Source organism: Anomalospiza imberbis, chromosome 7, assembly GCF_031753505.1.
Source record: "Anomalospiza imberbis isolate Cuckoo-Finch-1a 21T00152 chromosome 7, ASM3175350v1, whole genome shotgun sequence".
Lineage (NCBI taxonomy): Eukaryota > Metazoa > Chordata > Aves > Passeriformes > Viduidae > Anomalospiza > Anomalospiza imberbis.
The window spans coordinates 25,348,568-25,369,091 of NC_089687.1; the positions used below are offsets into that span (position 1 = coordinate 25,348,568).

The following is a 20,524-nucleotide window of genomic DNA, read 5'->3' on the forward strand; positions in this document are numbered from 1 at the left end:
TCTGTGTATTGAGGGTTCTTTGGAAACTGCTTCATGTGTCTGTCTTTGTAAATTTATCATGGGTGCCCTATTTTACTAAGAATAAAGGCATCTGCTAGATGTCTGTAAAGACTGCAAGTGTTGTGGCTGAACTAACAGGTACATCAAGCATATATGGGAAATAAGACTTGTAGAGGGAGTGATTCCTTTTTATTTATTAAGTCATGCCTGGCATTTTTACCACAACCTTAGCTGACAAAGCATTTTCTATCACATTGCCTCAAGACAGCATAGATGAATGTGTGGAATATGCTAAGCTTTGAAAAAGTGTAAAGATAAAATCAGAAAAGTAATTCAACATGTCCCTGAAGTTCATAAACACAAGTGATGACATTCTAATCTTTGGGGAAATGCAGGACAAGCACCATCAGCCTTTCAAAGCGGTGTGTGTCACAGTGAAGAGGGTGCAGAACCAAGGCTGAATTTGGAAAAGTGTCACTGTGCTTGCATGGTGATCTCCAAAAAGCAGAAAATCCATCAGTGCACCAAATAAAATTCTGCTTTTGGCTAAGCTGTGGATGTCAGCTGGGTGTGGGATGCATTTCTAACTCTTCCTCGGAAGTTTCAGTGTGACCCTGGGGCATGTGCATGCTGTTCCCACACTGTAGAAATGGCACACGAGTAATCTTTTTCACTACTTCCTTTGTGAGCTCTGCCAGAGCCTGGAAGCATGGCCCACAGACAGGAGCAGAGAGACATGCTGCATTTGTATAAATGCTAATGGTGCTGGGCTCAGGTTGAGGTGCTCTACTTTCATTTGTGTGCAAACACGCAGGAAAACAAGACGTGCAAATGCAGTTCATCTGCAAGTGGCAACGGGGCCACGGCGGGGTCGCAGCCGTCGCACAGTGGCTCTGGCTGCTGCAGTGTGCCAGAGGTCATGGACTGAGACCCCACACACAGCACGGAGGCAGTAATGCAGCGCTTCCTGAGGCACTCTGCTTCCCTTCCCTTTGAACCGCGGCGTGCCATGGAGGGGAAACGGATTTGCAATAATTACCTTCAAAGTCAAAGGGCCTCAAAAGCCAAAGCTGCTGATTTTTGTAACAGCAGAGCAGTTTCTGATGTCCTTGCTGCAGCTGTAGAGAACTTGGCTTGGGCAAAGCCTGGGGAAGATTGGTCCCAGAGCCTGTGCTGCTTCCAGCCGAGGCAGGAGAGCAAAGCAAGGCCAGGGGAGCAGAGGTGGAAGGGTCTGGGAATGTCCTGTGTAGATGCAGCGCTTCCGGGAACAGGGTTGGTGGAAAGTGGGTGACAAGTTTTACTTCATTTCTGACAAACTGAACTTTATTTACAGGGACTCTCACTGACTTTTGCTCTAGGACCAAAGCTGAAGAAGGACAAGAAGGCTTGGCACAGGTTGATTCCAAGCAGAGGAGGAGGCAGATGCAAATGCTCTGCTGCTGGTGGTGTTCTGTTATGCTGTTCCACAGCAAAGCCCTTAGCTGTCATCTAGGCATGCATAAATAGATTGGTTTATTTATACATCACCACTGACTATAGTAACTCATGATTTTATCTGACTTGCTTGAAATGATGATTCTTTTTAAACAAATGCAGAAGTTAAACAAACACACAAACAGTCAAGAAAAAACAAACAAAAAAGCAAGCCAGAAAGCCCCCAGCCAAGCAAAAGAATGCTACAACTCTAAGACTTAGCAAGATGATCCCAATTGGAAAATGTCCTAAAATTCAAATTAAAAAAAAAATTTAAAAAAGTTCTTTTGGATTCTGAATCTTTACACTGACAACATATGATTTAAGAAGTCTCTGGCCCCAGTAAATGCAGGTCTTGCTGACTTGTTTTTTTAAGAAAAAATGAAATGTTTATGTGTAAGTTGCCTCCATCTGCTGGGCTCTAAGGATGGTATAAAGTATCACAAGATTCAGTTTTGCCCATTCACACTTTTAGCTTAAGTTGAGCTTATCAGCCAACAGGGGAGAAGTTTGCATTAGCTGTGAGGTTAAGACCATAAAACTGTCTAAGTCAAGGAAAGAAAGTAACCTGACAATATCTCAAGTATGCCCATTGGATCAGGAACATTACACACCATCTATCGCAAAAGAATACTTTCTTTTTAAACCTATCCCTGTGGCTTCAGAAGCTTTTGCCTCTGCCAGAAATGCAAGAAGTAATGACAGAAGACATAGTTCTAAATGCTATAATGGATCCAAAGGGAGCACAGATGGGGCAGATGATTACAGGACTGAACTCTCTGCTATGGAAATGGACATATCTGAATAGAAATTTCCCTTCAAGGCTTAACAATGAGATTACAGCTCTTGAGACTGCATAGTCCTGACCAGTACTACTTTTCTGGCACATTTTTCTGTAGTATCTTCAATAAAAATACTGAATTGGTTGTAGCACCTTTCTTTTGGAGACACTCTGAAAGACCCATGTATGTCAGGACAACTTTGTGGTTGAGCCCTTTTTCCCAAGGATCCCTTGAGAACAGAGCGTCCTATGTGGAAAAGTGCTAAGAAGTCTGTTAAGGCTTCCAGCCATTAATCTGGAAATTCTTTATAAAAAGAGAGTAACCTGATTTAAAATCTTCAAGTAAATGTTTTTAAATTATTCAAAATATCCTATTTAAAATCCATCTGAGTAAATTCAAAATTTCAACAAAAGAATTCAAAGGACCATAAATGATCTGATTTGAGTTATAGATTACCTCAAAAATCTTAATGACTAAAAAAAATAATTCCCTATTAAACTGTCAAATAAATTAGAAAAATGTAAACCATCTCCATGGTATGTTTCACTTGTGGTAGCAGACATTAAAAACCTGAAAAAATATCACAGAGAAGTTATTGTTCACGTTTTGGAGCATTCAAAATATAAAATGTTGCTTTTTTGTTCTTTTTATGTTTGCTTCTAAATCTCTAATCACTATATTCTGATGGTTTGTGTGCTTAATCACTGCTCATTAACACCATTTTTCTACCCAGTGCTGCTAAAAATATTTGTTTGCAGTTGCCCTTGTACTCTGTGCCATTTCCCCTGCACAGCATCCTATGCAGGGAGACAGAACATTAATACCCTGTTCAGGTAATTCAGAGAACAGTGACACACTGGCATAATTAAATAATGTCATCAGACTCTGAAGTGAACTCCCTACAGTGAGGCACCGCATGAGAAATCTCCTAATACAACACCTACGGCTTTCCTACGCAAAACTGACTTTACTGTAATGTATTCCATTAGGAGAGCTGAAGTTTAATGGAGAAATCATTATTTCATTTTATTGGCATTTCATGGGTAACGTGGTATGATGTTTCTGCCCACTGGATCCTGTCATACTTTCATCCGGTTCAAATAAAGAGCTGTCTCTCCTCTCTTTGCCACAGAGATGCTGGATCACTATGGTCCTGCCTGTTCAGTGTAATGACTTTAGATGGTCTCTGACAACAATGTAGCTTTTGTACTGCTGAAGTCCTTCCAAGCTCTCCTCTAAAGCCTCTACACTTTTCAACAACCACTTTGAAGTGTGGGCATCCAAAGCATGACACACTGCTCAAGTAACGGTGTCCCCAAATACTAAATTGTCTAATGCGAAAAACTAAATCCGTCTCCGATATGTCTGTCCCACAGCTGCAGCCCCAAGCTTTTCTCCCATCACACCATTCTCACCACAGCCATCAGGCAATGTGAGATCCCAATCCTGAGGAAAACAGCTGGGAGAGAGACTCTTCAGTGTTGCTGCTGCTCCAACATCAGGTAACGGGCAATACGTACTACATGGGTTCTGACAGCAGGGCAAGGCTCCAGCTCAGATATTCATTGCCTGTGTCATATGCTCGAGATGGCTTTTCTCACAGCAAAGCTGGACACATTTGTGGCGCTGCTGTCTCAGATAATCAATGGAAAAGCAGAGAAAGCTGGGACAAAGGACCATTGCACCAGGGTGCCATAAATGGCTTGGCTTAGCAGCTTCCTCAGGCTGTCATTCCTTGACAAGGTTTTTTGCTATTTTCCAGGACTCCTTCCCTTCCTATTCCTGCTGTGTTACACACGAGCTTGTGGGTTCCTACCTCTTATCCCCCTTGCAGTCAGGTTCGCTTTTTTTTTCCCATTCCTCACACTGACTCCTTGCTTCCCTGTCTCCTGTACTGTTTTATTTATCTATTCAATGCTGTTCTCATGATTATGGTATTTGAGCACCAAGCAACTCGAATAAACTGTCTGTTTCATTGGCTCAAAGTGTTCCCATTTATGTCGGTTGCCTGGTAACAGCTGTTGTAACTGAAGTTGCAAAATTTTTAGAGAAAAAAGAATCCAGTGCTCCCAAACAGCCTGAACTTGAATAAAACTGCAAACAACAGAGCTGGAATTTTCCACGCTTTGGGGCTTTCCAAAGCTGATCTCTCGCTGTCAGCTTGAAAAAGTTCAAACAAAATCAAGTTCAGCCTCCTTAAAGTCCTGTGGGGGAGAATGCAGAAAGCCTCAGTCGTGTCTCTGCGCCTTAACTCCTGTCCTTGCTGCACTCACAGGAATGCAAATCACTACCTGAGCCCTGCAGCTGGCTGGAGGCTGCCGGAGAAGCTCGCTCTTGGCTGGAGGGTGTTCCTGACTCTCGAAATGGCAACAGAGGGTCTGCCTCTGTTTGTCTCTGCCAGTGGTTTCCACCCTGCAGGACTGAGTTTTGAAGCTAAAAGATGTTTCTAATTACAAGCCTTGCGAGGCAGGCTGGGAGCTGGGAGGCTGCGGGAATTGAGCTGAGCTGAGGAGGCAGCAGAGGCTGCATCAGCTGTGCACTGGCGCGTTCCCCACCTTCGACCCGGGCTGAAACCTCTGTGCCTGCGCGCTGCGGATCTGGACGGTGCCGGCAGCACTGCCTCAGAGCTGGCCCGCCTGGGTCCCAGAGCCCGTCTCATGCTCTGTGCCTTCATGGATTGGGAAAACAAGCTGAGGAGCAGAGTGATGAGGTGGTTTTGATGCTGAAGAAGCAGCTTTGATTCAAAGCCGGGCTGCAGAGGCACTGAGAAGCAGCGGTGCATTGCAGAGTGCATTGAGGCAGCTCTTGGCACATGGCACCCAAGTGCTCGGATGCCTTCCCTTGGAGCTACTGCAAAACAGGTCAAACCATCACCCCAAATTACTCTGGGGTTCTACAGCACCTTGTAAAAACCCTAATCCTTCTGCTGAGCGGGGAGCACACAGACCTTGCAGGAGCAGACTTTCATGTGACCATAAAATTAACTTTGGGGCCAAAATTGTAACTGCTGTAGGAAACACTGGAAACGGTTGAGGTGGAGATTGGACTGAAAAGCTAATTGCTAACGTTATAATGAAAAATCCATGACACAGAAAACAGGAAGAAGGAGCAAAAAACTTCATGGGCCAGTTAGAGTGAAAAATAAGAATTTCCACACTTTGTTGCAATCTTTGTTGCATTAATTGAAAAGAATCTAAAGCTACCAATAATGTTATTTCATAGTATTATTAATGATTATTCAGTGTTCAAAGTTATTTAATGATGAATCCAAATACAAACAAAATTTGTATGACCATAATCTATTTTTTAAAACATGAATGAGTTGTTGAAACAGCAAGGAAAAGAAATCAACATATGTTTGTCTGTTTGTTTGCTTTTTTCCTAATGTAATTAGTGGGTGTATTTCATTCCCAAAGCCTAATAGAGGGCAAAAAGAGCATTTTTCCATCCTTTTAATATGAGTTCTGGAGGGGTCAGAAGCTGTTCTTAATTCCACCATGAAAACTTTCCCTCTGTGTTTGTCAATATGTGCACAGAGGATGGTGTGTGCAGGGTTTAACTGCAGAGTTTGTCAGGGTAATATTCTCATCACAGGGGAAATCACAGAGATTTTCAAGCCTCAAGTAAACCCCAAATTTCAAGCCTCAGATAAACCCAACCTCCAGTTTGGGGAAGTGGTAGATATGCATTTGTGCTTCCCAAACCTTTGAGGTTCCTGAAAATCAGGCCTCTTCCATGTGAGATTAAAGAAAAGAAATGAAGGAGCATGATATTAATGGGTAACACTAAACGATATTTGCTTAAATTGCCATGTCCTTAATTACTGCTTAAATATAATTAATCTAAACAATGTATAAGATTTTAATTTTGATCCTTATTGATCTCTGCAATGTGTTTAAACATGTTGGGGAAAAAGAACTATAGCTGAAAAATATTATTTATCATTAAACAGTGTGTCTTACTTTAAAAATCAATGTTATGGCCTCCAGCATTAGCTTTGCAGTGAATAGTAGCACAGGAGTAGTTTTTCTGTTTTGTGGACAGATCCAGCACTTGGTATATACTTGATATTGTCTATACAGGTACAATATTCATTTATTTTCTGAAAAAAAAAAACTTTGGCTTTACATGTAGCTAACAAGAACATTACTTGCACTTTAATTCCAAATTTCAGATTCCTCTTTTTAATCCTATTAAATGACAGCAAAGGTAAAATCTTGTTTGTCCCAAATGTAACATTTAATAAAACAAACAGTAGATTTGCTTTGTGGAGGAATGTTGTTCTGGTTTCTTTTCCTTTTCTGTACCTCTCTTGACAGGGGTCTGGGTTTGGTCAGATGCCTCCTCTGTTATGGACAGCACCCAAGCTGGCTGTCTCAAGCCTTGCAGAAGCTGACTTGGGGCAGCTTTGTCCCCAGCAGACATGGGGTGAGTCAGCAGTGTGGGAATGTCTGCAAATAAGTTTTGGAACAGTCCATGACAAACATGATTTCCATTTGAAGCCAGTGAATTCAATAGGAAATTATTTTCTTCCCTAGCACGGGAAAGATGTGTTTGTTACTGGGAGATGGGAGAAAACTGTCAGCACAAGTCTTTATGTCTTTATTTATGTCTTTATTTATCTTTTGTCCATCCCCATGCTTACCTGCTTTTTTGAAGCCACCCACACTAGCTAATCAGGAAATACACAGTACTGCTGTGCAGCCACCTGTGAAGGGTTCATTTCTTCTGTCCAGCTCAAAATAACATTCTTCTTGGCATTGCCAGGAGTCTGGGTTGCAGGATATCTTCCATAAAGTATGGGAATGGCTGTTCAGGGATGAGGCTGATTGGAATGGCCTCTTCAGTCTAGTCTGTACCAGCTGCCAGCTCACCCTGAAAGGCCTGGGACGGCAGAGGTGGAGTTAGGGTGGATATAACCAAGGAGAGGCTGCATGTGGACTTTTGAGGAGAGGAGAGAGGTCGTCTTGCCTGCTGCCTCTGTGCTCACAGACTGCAGTCAGGACCAGGCTCCCAGCAGGCATCAGTGGCAGGAGAAGGTGCAGCAGTAAGTGGGAGGCAGAGGAAAACTAGGGGCACAGCTCCAGGCACACTGAGAGGAGCTGGAAGATCTCCTGTTTTCCACACAGACAAGTTTAGGTGACCTGAGTTTCTTGCTATAGCTGGTAGAAAGCTGAGAAATCCCTTAGGAAGAAGAGTGTGATAAAATGATGGAGGACTTTACACAAAGGCTGGCAAGCTGTAACCAGAAGGCATACATTAAAGAGAGAGAAGTTGAATTCTCATCTATTTCACCTGTGAATCTCAACTGAAGTCAATGTGGGAAGGCCTAAATGGCAGGGATATTTGAAAACCACTTGCAGTTTAATTATTGTCAAAAAGCTCTAAGAAGACGTTTCAGTGGCTGAGGAGTTACGCAGTCTGAATATATATCACCACAGAAAAATCCCTTTAGATGCAGATGAAATTACAAGATGTTGCTAGCCGGACTACAGAATAAAATCCTGTTCAAAGACTGACGTAATGTATTTTTCCACTGCAGGGCAGGAGTGAAACTTCGAGTTATTGTGTAAAGAGAGAAAGAAACTTTGGTCCTCAGGGCTGCAGTAGGAAAGATAATTTAAAAAAAGATCATTAGAGAAAAATCCCTCCTGAAGACTTTGATCTCTATTGATGCAAGGTGCTATTTGTTCTCCTACTGAAGACAGATCTGAAAGGCTCTACAATTACTAATAAATCACTTGCAATATTGAGCAATTACCAACAATGCAATCATAAAATAGTGCAATAACTAAATCATTATACGCTTGTTAGGAGAATATGTTATTTGGCTTCTTGGAAAGAAAGGGGAAGGAGGTGAGAATAAAAAAGGATATTGGATACTACACAAATAGCAACAAAATACACTTTGCAGCCAGAATGCTGAGTAGTTGTAAATACGCAAGTCTGAATCCTAACCCTAGAGAAAATAAGAGTAAGTTTAACTATTGATAGGATTTTTTTTTTTAATAGGAAGATTCATCTGTCATCCCAAATACTGAGTATGATGACTGGACAAGCTTTCTTCTGTCTGCTGGCCATGTTCTATCCAAACCCAGTCCTGAGAGTACCAACTGTCTCAGTAGTATTTGCTTTATTGCTCGTCCTACTGTTAATAGGCTGCTACCTCCACTGGGGTCCCAGGAGCTGAGGAGAGCACTGCACTGCGGTCCCAAAGGCATGTCCATGCTGGCTCCCAAGGCCCAGCTGGAGCCACAGGAAGCAGATTCATACATTCCAGGGGCAGCTCAAACCCCTGCTGATGTATGGAGGCCACTCTTTCCAAACCTGGTAATGGAGGGATTGGGAGTGCTTGGGTTGTAGATGTGCTGCACTGGGGTAAAAACCCCAGAGGGATGGGGGGGAAATGGTGAATGGGAAGCTCAGGTTTCATCAGCAGAAACTAATTATGGTGGGAGAGAGAGAGAACATTGTTGGTGTTTATATTTTTCCCTTAATGAATCTGTAATTATTACAAAAACAGCTGGAGAAAACATCTGCATAAATGAATTGCTTCTTGGAAGGAAAGATGTGTATCAGTTACCACAATTCAGGCTGATATGGCGTGTGCTTGGCTCATTGGTGTTCAGCTGTTGCCTTAGGTGTGAAAGCTGGAATACAATGGAAAAGAATGAAGATTTTGAAATGCTTTTGGGAAATACTGTGAAGTGCTGTAGAAGCAGAAAGCACACAATGTACTGTACACACTAAAGAAAAATACCTGTTGTTGAAGAGATCAAGAAATCATAGCTGAAGGATTTTGGATATGTTCAAGGATTAGGGACCATCTGGAAAAAGGATCATGCGAGGGACTGTCTCTGGCAAAACATTAAAGAAAAGCCAGGCTGCTGTGCATGCCTGACCCAGATAGTTTTGTATGCACAGTCTACAAAAGTAGAGCACAATTTATGGAGCAGGCTGGAGACTGATACTCCTGTAAAGCACAATGTCATTCTTGGAATATCCAGCAATCCTTTTCAAAAGTGATGGCAAAGTACAAGAGGAAGGCAAAGAGAAGTAGGCTGTGAGTAGTAGGAGAGCCCAGACTCCAGTAGCCAAGGGCTATGCTCACTTCCTCCTCCTGAACAAAGGGAAGAAGGGAGGGCTCTGCTCTAATCCTCCTTCTGGCATGCATTTTAAATAAATCCTTTGTGGTCAGGGGATGGGAACAGACACTTACACACCCTCCTCCTTCCGCAGCTGAAGGTAATGCAGCTGGCAATAGGCACAGCATCTCTTTTCACTGAGTCCTCTCTCCTCCCTGCCGTGCTGCTAGAGCAATTGATTTGTGATCCCAGAGACCAAAATTTCCTCTTTTTGAGATCCCCCAAGGCTGATCTGGCCTGGGAGCCCACAGGTGTTCCATGTTTAGAGCAAATCTTCCAGCTTTGGGGAATGAATGGGTAAAAACTTCTAGCATCTGTAGCTCATATGACTAGACAGTATAAAATAGCCTGAAAGGAAGAAAGGGAAAAGGCAAGAGAAAGTAAACAGAAAGCTGAGAATTGATGAGAATCTTTTTTAAAGCCTGCACCTTTAGCTATTATGTAAATGGCTTTCTCATGGATTTTGCGCTGAAATAGACATTTAAAAATCACATATATTAATTAAAATTGTAGATACTGGCCACATTATGACCCATAGAGATGTTACCATTAGCAGTCACAAACAATGGCTGCAAACAAGAAGAAAGCAAAGCAAAAAACAACTAATGAAACCCAAAGGAAAATAAATTAGTATTAAAAGCTAGAAGTAAACAGAATCTAGAAATTACATACTATTAAATAGAAGCCAGTGGTGGCCCCTGAAAGCTCACTTTTTTCTCTTGGATAATCAAAGGCCATATTGTGCCTTTAGGCACATCTTTGAGTAAGGAGAGATGAATAAATTGCATTGCTACAGGAGTAGCCTTAGGGTGGGAAGAACAGAGAGCCGGTGTAACACCCCCTTGCTCAGATCAGTAAGCAAACGCAGCTTCGCTGTGCAGCAGTTCCAAGCCACCCTGGGAAGTGAGCAGCACTCTCCTAAGGAAGGGTGGCAGAGTTGGTGTCAGGAGAAAAAATCATCACTATAAAGCTATCACAGGACATGAGAGCATCCCATGGACACGGGCTCGAAAACACATGTTAAACACAAGATGTTTGGTATCAGAACTAATTTGACAGACCCCAGGATCTTAAGTTAAATCTCCTTGATCAGTGCTGTAGTAAAGGGCTGAACCTTCGTTTTCTTCTCTAGCTCAAGAGAAGAATTCCTCCTGTGCAACTGTTAAAGATTTTTGTCCACAAATTCCTGTCAGGAAAAAGTTAAGCCTAAGTGATTTTCAGGGCAGCCTATGTGCTCCTGCATAATCTCAATTTACCATATACCCTGTTTGTATATTTTGCTGCCTGGAGATAAGCAAGATTGTCATGGAGAGGTGGCTCAGACCAAATCCCAGGTGATAGTACACAGCTGATATTATCACAGAGTTGATAAACCTCTACTTTGAGTTTAGGTGACTGTGGAGAATTAGAGATAGTCCAGAGCTGGGCATGCTTTCTACCATCTCACTGCCCAATAACATTCCCTATCACAAAACATGTCTTTCACATTGTGCTATGTCTTTCCATGCTGTTGCAGAGCAGGAGAGGACTTTGGTCCTTCTTGGATGTCCTGGAGAAACATCTTCTTGATCCAGGACAAGATACATCACAGAGCAAGAATGAAACTCTGATGAAGTGATAAATGGGACCTTAGTGTTTGTGGTCATGAACCACAAAATCACCCTTCATGCCAAAAGAGGTGGAGATTGGAGTGAAGCAGAATTTATTTGTCAAAATGAAAACAGTGAGTAAGATTTTTTTGACGTATGTGAACACAAATAAAAAAGAAATCTAGGATTATATCCACCTATGCTTTTAAATTAGCTTCAAAAGGCTTTTCTTTCTTTCTCTCTGTGTCCTAGAGATTGTATCACTAAGCTGTTTACATAACTTTGTGGCTGAGGACCATTTTGAAGAAGTCTTTAAACATGTAACTTTTATACATAAATCTCCCCTAGGGCTTTAATAAGATTTTCCTTCCCCTCTGGATTTCTCTGAACATACCTTTGATTTTTTAGGGACTAATTTCTACACCTTCCAAACTTTTAAGAATGTTAATATCCTTTGGACCTATTTAGACAGAGCCATCTCCTGCCCACACTGTAAACAGAGCTTGTTATCAACATCTCTTATGCTTAATTAACTGTAAACAAATCATTATCCGATGAGCAAAACATTCCTTTCCACACTGCGGGGTGGGGTTGGGCCCACAGTGTTCAGCTCTTCTGCACTCAGCCTCTTCTCTTGCAGGCGTGCACCCACTGCCAGGTATCCGTGCTGCCCGTGGGAGCTGAAGGATGCCCAGGTTCCCCCAGCAGGGGTTGGTGCAGCCCGGCTGGCTGCCCAGCTCAGGGCAGGGCTGGGCCAGCTCTCCCGTAGCGTCCTGGAGCGCCAGCAGGGAGCAGGGATCCCTTCTCATCTGAATTCTGCCTAGACTAATTGAAAGTGGATTCCTCCCATCTGGTTCCAGACGATTATTTTGATATTACAGGGGGTATAATACTGGATATTCAAACATGCTCTTCTTTCATATCCTTATAGAGCACAGATATTAAAATAAAAATGTTTTTCTTGAGCTAAATCAATATAGTTATATGAGCAGAAAGAAAATCCAAGGTGAACTAGGGGTGGCATCATGAATGGAAACTAAGAATCATCTTGCTTTGCAAGTCTCACAATTTCTTTATTTATTATTTCAACTATAAATTAGGTTCAAATTTGAACTTTAGCAAGAACCTGATTTTATATAGATTGTAAACAGATCTTTTATATTGTATTTTTAAAAATTCTACCACATTTTCCAAGAATATTTGTTAGTTTGCTTTCCCTTTATTCACCAACATTGTACCACTGAGACTTGGCAGTGAAAGTGGTTTTATTGATTTTCATTATTCAAGCTGGGAGAAATGCAAAATATAAACAGCAGAAATTATGACCCTTTTTGCCTTTAGTAATTGAAGGGTTTACTGGTAACAACATTCAGTAAGGAGCAAACAAATACACTTTACTGTGTTACCAGAAAAAAAGTTTGAAAAATCACAAACCAGATCTCCAGGGATTATGAGATTGATTTAAATGATAAAGTTTTTTTATTTTCTTTTCATCTGGTTCAACTTTATCTCCAAATCCATTCCAGTCTCTGAAACTGGAAAAAAACCATACCTGCAGTAATAATATCTTAAGGCTCTTTAAGGGCTTTTTCAAGTTCCTGAACTCAGATTGAATGTATTCCTCTCACGTGGTTTATTAATGGCAGAAAATGGGCTGAGCCAATAGCACTCTAGGAGCATCTTCCTTGGCAACCCTGGCTCTGATGTCAAATAGTTAATTGTCTAATGGGTGATGGTGTAGGAAGGAGACACTGCTCAGAGCCAAAAACTAAAGGTCGACACTTGTGTTGTCTTATTAGCAGCAAAACTAGGAAAAACTCCTTTGTGTTTTTAAGCAGGTTGCTTAACCAGTCCATGTATGTCTGCTGGCACAGTGATTGCAAATCTTCATTGACAATTGCTAATTGTTTTGAAATCTTCAGCTAAATTTTGTAATCTTTAGCTCACAGATATAAAAGCAAAGTGCTGATTATCCTTATTGGAATTTCCAGTTATAGCAGAGAAAGTGTAAGAGCCATTCAGCTTTGAAAAATATGATTTCAGAAGTTTTAAACTCTACTCCTCTGGCTTGGCACTGTGCTAATGCCACTGTGGGAAGGAATGGTCAGTAGGGAGGGCAGGGGTGTTAGGGGGGGCTGTATTGCTGGCACAGCATCTGCCCATCAGGAAACTGCCAGCAGTACCAATGTGACCCAGGTCAGGCATGGAGCTGTGACCACACTGCTGTCCTGTGAAACATCACGGGTCAGACAAGAGCCCTGTGCTTTCACGTGGAGGGCTGACCCAGCGTAAGGGATGAGGATGTTGTAAAGTGAGCTTACACCTGGTCAGCACCTTGTGTGGTGTCTCTAGAGTTTCCCATTCAGTGCTCAGGAGCTCAGGAACTGAGTGTACAGATCTGACAGCCCACAGCCTGTGTGGAGAGGAGCCAGAGGGGACAGTAGACCAGTCAGCTGTAGGACAAACTTACATGGAAAGTGCAAGAAATTAGCTGAGGCAGTCATTTGGGCAAAGAACTTACTGTGGTTGATCAAAGTGTCCACTCCCCTTCTGCTCCCAGCTGTTAGACCCTGCCCTTGCCCTCTAGCCTGCTCTGGGATGCGTCAGAACCTTCCCTGCATGGCCTTTGCTTACCAACAAAGCAGAAAATTATGTTTTCCCTTTTCCTGTGTTAGTTTTCTACCAGACTGATGCACTGAAGTGGCTCGTGGAGATATCCAAGAAGCATCAGGTGGGAAAGGATGATGGAAAGGGAGGAAGGCAAGAGTAGTAATCCTCAGTGACAATGAGCTGTTAAATCTGCTCATCCCCTCTCTCTCATGAAACTGATACCTGAATGTTATGAATATTATCTCATGGATATGTATTTGTGTCTGAAGCTCATAACCAGGCTGCCTGCAAACAACTGTAACCTGATATAAATCAAAATAAAAAGGCTGCTGTCATGCTGTGCCATGTTCTCCCTTGGGCCAGCATAGGCTTTAAACCCCATTACAGAACTGAGTTCTGATTTATCTTGATTTTCTGGTTTCTGAAGAACTGATTTGGCTGAAAGCTAATCTGGCAAAAAAAATTAATTTCCACAGCATCTCAATGCACAGACCTACAACTGTGCATGCTGGCACATGAAAGGGAATGGATGGGAACAAACAGCTGGGGCCAGGAGGGAGCAGAAGTCCTCCTCTGGGGGGCAAAGCTAGTTTATGCCGCTTACAGCATTAGCTGGATGATGCTCTACTTCAAATGAAATATTGTTTAGATTTCTGTCACAGAACCAAGCAGGCAGGTCCTCTTAAATGCACAAAAGTATAGTAAAAACAAGACCTCAGTATCAGTCAGTTTTAAAACTTGCTGTATTTTACTCTGAGTAAGTTTAAATTGGACATAAAGATATTGATGATTTGATTCTTAGAAGTTTTTTGTGCCCAACAAGAAGTGGGTTTGGAACTTTGGGATTTGGAAGCCTTCAGCTCACAGAGGTCCATGAGGTACTTTTTTCCAGGAAAGTATTTTTTGGTCATAATTCCTGATGATCTCATTCAGAAGCAAAGGGTAAGTAATAAGTTAAAATTACGGATAAATAATTTTATCATTAATTACTGATTTTTACTGATAAATAAAAATTACTCTCTTCTCTCTTTCACCGTATTGCAACTCATGCTGTAGTTTCTTAAGAAGTGTTTTCTTTGAATTCTAGTTCAACACTCCTGGTCCTCCCATATATGGCTTCTTAGCTGTACAAATATGACAGTTTTTCTTGTCACTCTGTTACCTGCATTGGAGGAACTTGCTTTTGGAAAAGTGTTCCCCATCCCTGAGGAAAAAAAAAAAATCATTATCAACTCTCTGATATAAGAAAGGGTTTATTTTCAGAAAGTTGTGCAGACTGAAGTCTCAGGGATAGTTACAGGTAAAACCTTGATATGTAGGTGTTAATTGTTACCAGATGGCTTCAAAGACTTTCCGACTGTTTCAGCATAAACAAATGTGTAATTCACCCAGAACACAATGATGTCTTATTAGCAATACCATGCATAACATTCAAACAAACACGGGCAGACAGTAAACATACTGCTGATCCCTGTGTAACCTTTTCTCACTCCCCCTTGTTGATGTGTGATAATTAAATACAATCTCAGTTTCTCTAAGATACTAAGCACACCCATTTAAAGACAACCTTTTATTTCCTTTCTTTCTGGAACAGCTATAGGTGCTTATAGTCTAATCATAGACACTTTGAAACTTGCTGCTTATGCTTCAGGTATAGTGTTGGGGGGAAAAGTGTTTTAATTTTTTTCAGACATATCAGTTGGTGTAACATGACACACTTTCTCTGTCAACAAGCTCTACCCAACTCCAGTTACAGAGCATATCACCTGCACTTTTCAGAATTTGAGGAAAAAGAAAATCATACCACAGTTTTTCCTCAGTGTGTCAGACTTGCTTATAAACAGAGAGGGAGAAAGGAAGAGAGAACTAGAGAGAGAGACAGAAACCTTTACATTCACAGTCAATTATTAACCTAACTAACCAAAACCATACAAGCACAGAGACCCAGGCTGCCCACCAGCACATCAGCAGCTGAGCTAGAGGAGTGGCCTGAACTCCTCCTGCTGCCTGCTCCTCTGATTCAGATATGAGGCTGCTGTGTGGGACTGCTCCCCCTTATCATTTTCAGGAGCAAAGAAATAAGTGAGGAGCTGTTGCTCCCTGCCCCAGGTACTCCTGTTTCTCCCTCCTTACAAACTCAGCTTACAGAACTGGCTAGGAGTTATAGCAAGGCTTCCCTTTTTCTCCTCCTTGATTATTTTTCATGTGAAACACTTTTGTAGCCTAACTCACTTGGTGGTCCTTCCAGCAGTTGGCAGGAATGCCCATTTAGCATGATGAATGCTTACAGTGGTGCTGACCCACAAGAAACCATTGAAACCTGTGCTACTGGGAGCCAGCAGTGAGCTGGCTTGGGGCTGAGTTGGCAGGAACACAGTGGTGTGTCTGAAATGGCCACATGGGCTGACTCTAGGGAGCCAGGTGTCCCCAGCACCATCCTAGCTGCTCTGGAGGTGTTTCTGGCCTAAAAGCTGTGCAACCTTATCCACGGTGTTTTTTGAAGAAACAGAAAATTCCTGTTTCTTTGTATTGCTTCTTTGCTCCTGAAGAGAAAAAGAAAGTGATTTTTCTATGGCTTAAAGCATATGGGCTGCACATTTGTTCACTTGCACATGCAAACACACGTACACACACAGGGAAGGTTCTATATATGGCTTAATAGATTGTTTCCCTGTGATTTGCTCTGAAATGCTTTTGGCTGGTGGCAGACACTTCTGGGTTTGAAGAGGCAAGGAGGAATTGTTTACCACCTGCATCAGTCCCACGCACCACTACTGCTTGTTCCTAAGGAAACAGGATGAACTTTCCACTTGCTGGAGTTTATGTGGCTCTGTCTTCATCTCATCCCAAAACCTCTCTATTCACTTCAACTTTCAGTTTATGCTGTTCTGGCCCACTTCCACTGCAACATCTCTGCTACTGTCATTTGGTTACATCACACAGCACAGGGCTTGGACTGTCTATTTGAATGCTAATGTGAACTGGTGGGGCAGTTTTACTGCAGTAATAGTCCCCTTGTGCTGTGTGATGACATCCTGTGGTTTAGAGGTATTTTTATGCTGCCTTTGCTTTGCAGTGATTTTCAGTAATACAGATCTCTGTGGGTAGATTGATCTGTTAAGATTGTGAGGGCATCGACGATGTTGTATGTGGTCTAGTAGCAGGTAGGGATGCAGGGAGCACTATTTGGTTACCATGTAGCACAGAAAAGTGTACTTCGCAGAATAGCAGGTGTTTGGGGAGCGCTGCAGAGCCTCACATCCCATTATGCAGGTTGTGTGGCTTTGCTGTACCACATCTTGAAGAGTATGGGCTGTCATTGTATCGGGGTGATGGGTTTCTCTGCGTGCTGTGTATGCTGAAGAGCAGATGTGGTGCTTGGGAGTGCCTGAAGGTCTCTGTGTGGTGTGGCCAGGTGCGCGCGAGGTCTCGTGTCAGTCTCTGAAGGTCGGGGTGGCAGCTGTGTGCAGGTGTTTCACAGCTTCGTGGGACAAGGTCTGTGCTGCGGCCTCGGTTGCTGCACCACTGAGCAGGCTGGGCACAATTTCTCTCTTAGGTGTATTTTGTGTGCCACAGGGCCTGCTCGGAGCGCGAGGGATGCTCTTGTGCCTACCCCGGTCCAGCCCAGCGCCGTGCTGGCGGGAGGGCTGCTCGGCCAGCCGGGCACACAACTCTCCGTGCCCCGCAGAGCCCCGCGCTCCAGCCTCAGCACTTCACGCCGGTGGCTGCTGGCACGGACCGCGCTGGGTGCTGCGGAGTGGGTGCACCCTGGACGCCCGCTCCGCTCCGCACAGCGCGGCGCGCAAGGGACACCATCCTCCGGCCGCACGGCAAGGACGCCGCTGCCCAGGGCGCTGACCCGCGGCCCCTTTAAGCCCGGCCCGGCGCTCCGTGCCCCGGGCGAGCGCCGCCGCCGCCGCCCGCGGCCGCCCCGCCCGGCCCGGCCCGGCCCGGCCCGGCCCGCGCCTCCCGGAGCGCCGCGCGGGGCGGGGCGGGCACGGCGGAAGGAGAGGCCGCGGCCGGGCCTCGCTGCCGGCGCTGCCCGCGCTCCGAGGCGCAGCCCCGCGGGAGCACCTGCCGCCCGCCCCCGTGGGGCCGCCGAGCCGCACCTGCCGGCGCGGCCGGGCCGGGCCGGGCGCCGTTCGTGGGCGGGCAGGCGGGCATGGCGGCGCGCTGAGATGAAAGTGACCGTGTGCTTCGGGCGGACCGGCATCGTGGTGCCCTGCAAGGACGGGCAGCTCCGCGTGCGGGACCTGACCCAGCAGGCGCTGCAGCGCTACCGCAAGGCCCAGGAGAAGGTGAGGGGGGCCGGGCCGTGCGCGGAGCCGGCCCGGGGTGAGGGGCGGCGGGGGGAAGGCCCGGGGCCGGCGCGGGGGCGGCCGGGCTGGAGGGGCGCGGAGGGGCGGGGGGCTGCCGGGCCCTGCGGCCGCGGGGGCACGGTCCCCTGCCCGAGTGCCCCTGCCCGAGTGCCCCTGCCCGAGTGCCCCTGCCCGAGTGCCCCTGCCCGAGTGCCCCTGCCCGGTACTTTGTGTGAGCAGCTGATGCCGGCGGGCGGGGAGCGTGTCCCGCTCAGCTGCCCGGCCAGCACGGCTGTTACTGCTGTGCGTGTTGACTAACAAACTTGAAACAGGCAAGAGCATAACAATAAGTCAGTTTCATTCAAGCTTGTGTTTTCTGGCATCAGCTGCTCAGTGAGGTGCTATCTGCATGGGAAGGTGATTTCCTTTACATGAAAGGAGCTCTAAGTTTTTCTTTGGTTGTACCTAATTGAGCATAAAAATATTTTTTCTTTTTTTCCTCCAAGAGGCAGGTGCTGAAGGCTAATGGGGTACTGCTCAGTATTGATTAAAGGCCTAGTGTTGCAAATACTGCTTTGTGAAAGAGATTCCAGTTACAAGCCCTGAATTAAGGGCCTGCAGTATTGTGTTCATTTTCCTAAAACATCTGCTTAAAAAGTACAGCCAACATCTTAAGGGTTCTGTTTTGTCACATGTGCTAGTTTCTTATGGGCCCAGTCAACTGTTTGATGTCCTGAATGCAAAACTGGAAGTAAATTCTTGTCCTTGCAGATTTAGTTTGAGAAAAACTTGCTACTGATACATTAAATACATCATGAACAGCTGAGACTGATCTAGTAGCAATTGCTATGGTCTCCATGTTGGTCCTTCTGAGCAAATGTCATGCTTTAACCTGCCTCAAGACACAGAGAGCTTGGCAAATATTTTGTGTTAAAAGTAGTTTTTCTGGATGATTCTGTCTGTGCGAATAGCTACAAAATATTTGTAGAATTCTTGGTGCTGTTAGAGTGAACCGTCAGTGAGATCTTTTGCACTGAAGTATGATTGAGAGTACTAAAATATGCCTGCAAGAGATGGGCTTTATCAGAAACAGAATTACTTCCAGCTGTGTTGAATTTAGAAATTTACAATTTGATTTCAGCTTTTGATTTGTGCTTGTGATGACATTGAAATTAGTCTCATGATGATGGCTTAAAGGTGGCCTGCAAAGCCTTTGTATAAGTATTTCAAATCCCTTTCTTCCTCTACTCTTTATTTACTTTTTTTTTTATTCCTTTAGAAAGAAGTAGAAGGATGTCTGCCTTTTTAGGTGAAGTTCTGACTGTTCTAGAAGGCTCAATAAGCAATTATAGGATAGAAATTCCAACAGTGTGAGAAAGCTTCAGATAAATGCCAGACACTTAAGGTGTACTACAGTTCTCATGAATTTGTAACCGATTTGCTATTAAAGTAGTAGCTAAAGAATTTTTTTAATGCCTAGTAATCATCTCCTATGTTCTCCTATGCCCTTCAGGTGTGAGGTCAAAATCATCAGCCTTCTTTATAGGACAACCAGAGGCCAGAGTCCATGTTTCTGACCTTGTGTTTCTTCCTTTGCAAATCAGCTTTGAGTGGTTTTTTTAGGGCTTATTTCCTTATAGAAATGTGGAGTTCCTTATTCTGCATCATAAGAGGACAAATGGGTACAGGCCAGTTTGTTCCAGAATTGCTGATCACTTTGAGTAATGGAGCTTCAGAGCTAGAGTTTATACAAGGATGTGTAAAGAGGCAGAGCGGGGGAGCAGCCTAAGGACTTGAAAAACAGAATAGGTTTTCATTCAAGTAACTAAGAAAAGTTTTATACCTTGTGCATCCTGTCTCCCTCCCCCCTGCTCACTGGAAATGTAAACAGTTCTGTTGTAGTGCTTTGATTAGCTGGCTTCCAGTCTACAAAGTTTGCACTGCAACTGGCCAAAAAGATAAATTTCTTCTTATCTTGACATGCATCATTCAGCATTAGATTACTTTCCTGGGGGAAAATTTGGGGTTGGTAAAATAGATCATACAGATGTCTCAAACAATTAGTTTTATTACCTTTTGGAGTACTTTTTATCTGATGTAACATGGTGGATTGGGTGTTTTGCCACTTTCCTTCTTTTTGCTCTTTCTAAAATTAACTTTCATAAAAAAAAAGTAAAATCTTGCTGGGAATGGGATTATCTCAAGATAATCAGCTAAAATGTGCTTTGAGGTGTGCACATAAACAGGTTTGTGCTAAAGATAACCGAATATTTGTTTTTCTTTAAAAAATATTTAGAATGTTTGGAATACTTTGTGACAGAATGCTGCTCTTTCTGTTGGCATGTTAAGTGTTCTTTTTGTAAGTTTTTTTCGAGAGTTAAAATGTTTTAAAATAGCTAAGTGGAAAATGTTATTGTTAAAGTGCCTGAAGTATTTGGAGAGGGAGGGAGAATTGATAGAAGGAATATCTCTCATAGTTGTAGAAGTGAAAATGCAAAAGATAGCTAGGATATAAACTTCAGGAACATTTTATTAATTATGGTACTGTCGAATAGCACAACAGTGTTTGAGAGGGTCTGCATTTTGAGAGTTATCCTGGAAGTCTAGTTTTGCTCTTATACTGCAGT

General features: G+C 43.7%; 1 protein-coding gene across 5 annotated transcripts in view; it reads left to right on the forward strand.

The window, feature by feature from the left end:
• The window catches only part of PARD3B (par-3 family cell polarity regulator beta), a 533,875-nt gene that overhangs the window by 121,264 nt on the left and 392,087 nt on the right, over positions 1–20,524 (forward strand). For 3 of the 5 annotated variants that reach the window (XM_068196075.1, XM_068196077.1, XM_068196080.1), the window contains exon 1: positions 17,601–17,897. The exons of 1 other annotated variant lie outside the window; for it this stretch is intronic. In XM_068196075.1, the coding sequence (XP_068052176.1) occupies positions 17,778–17,897 (120 nt within the window). In that variant the 5' untranslated portion in view covers positions 17,601–17,777. Of the gene's footprint in view, positions 1–17,600; positions 17,898–20,524 lie in introns of those variants that run through there. One more of the 5 variants, XM_068196076.1, reaches the window with a different exon arrangement.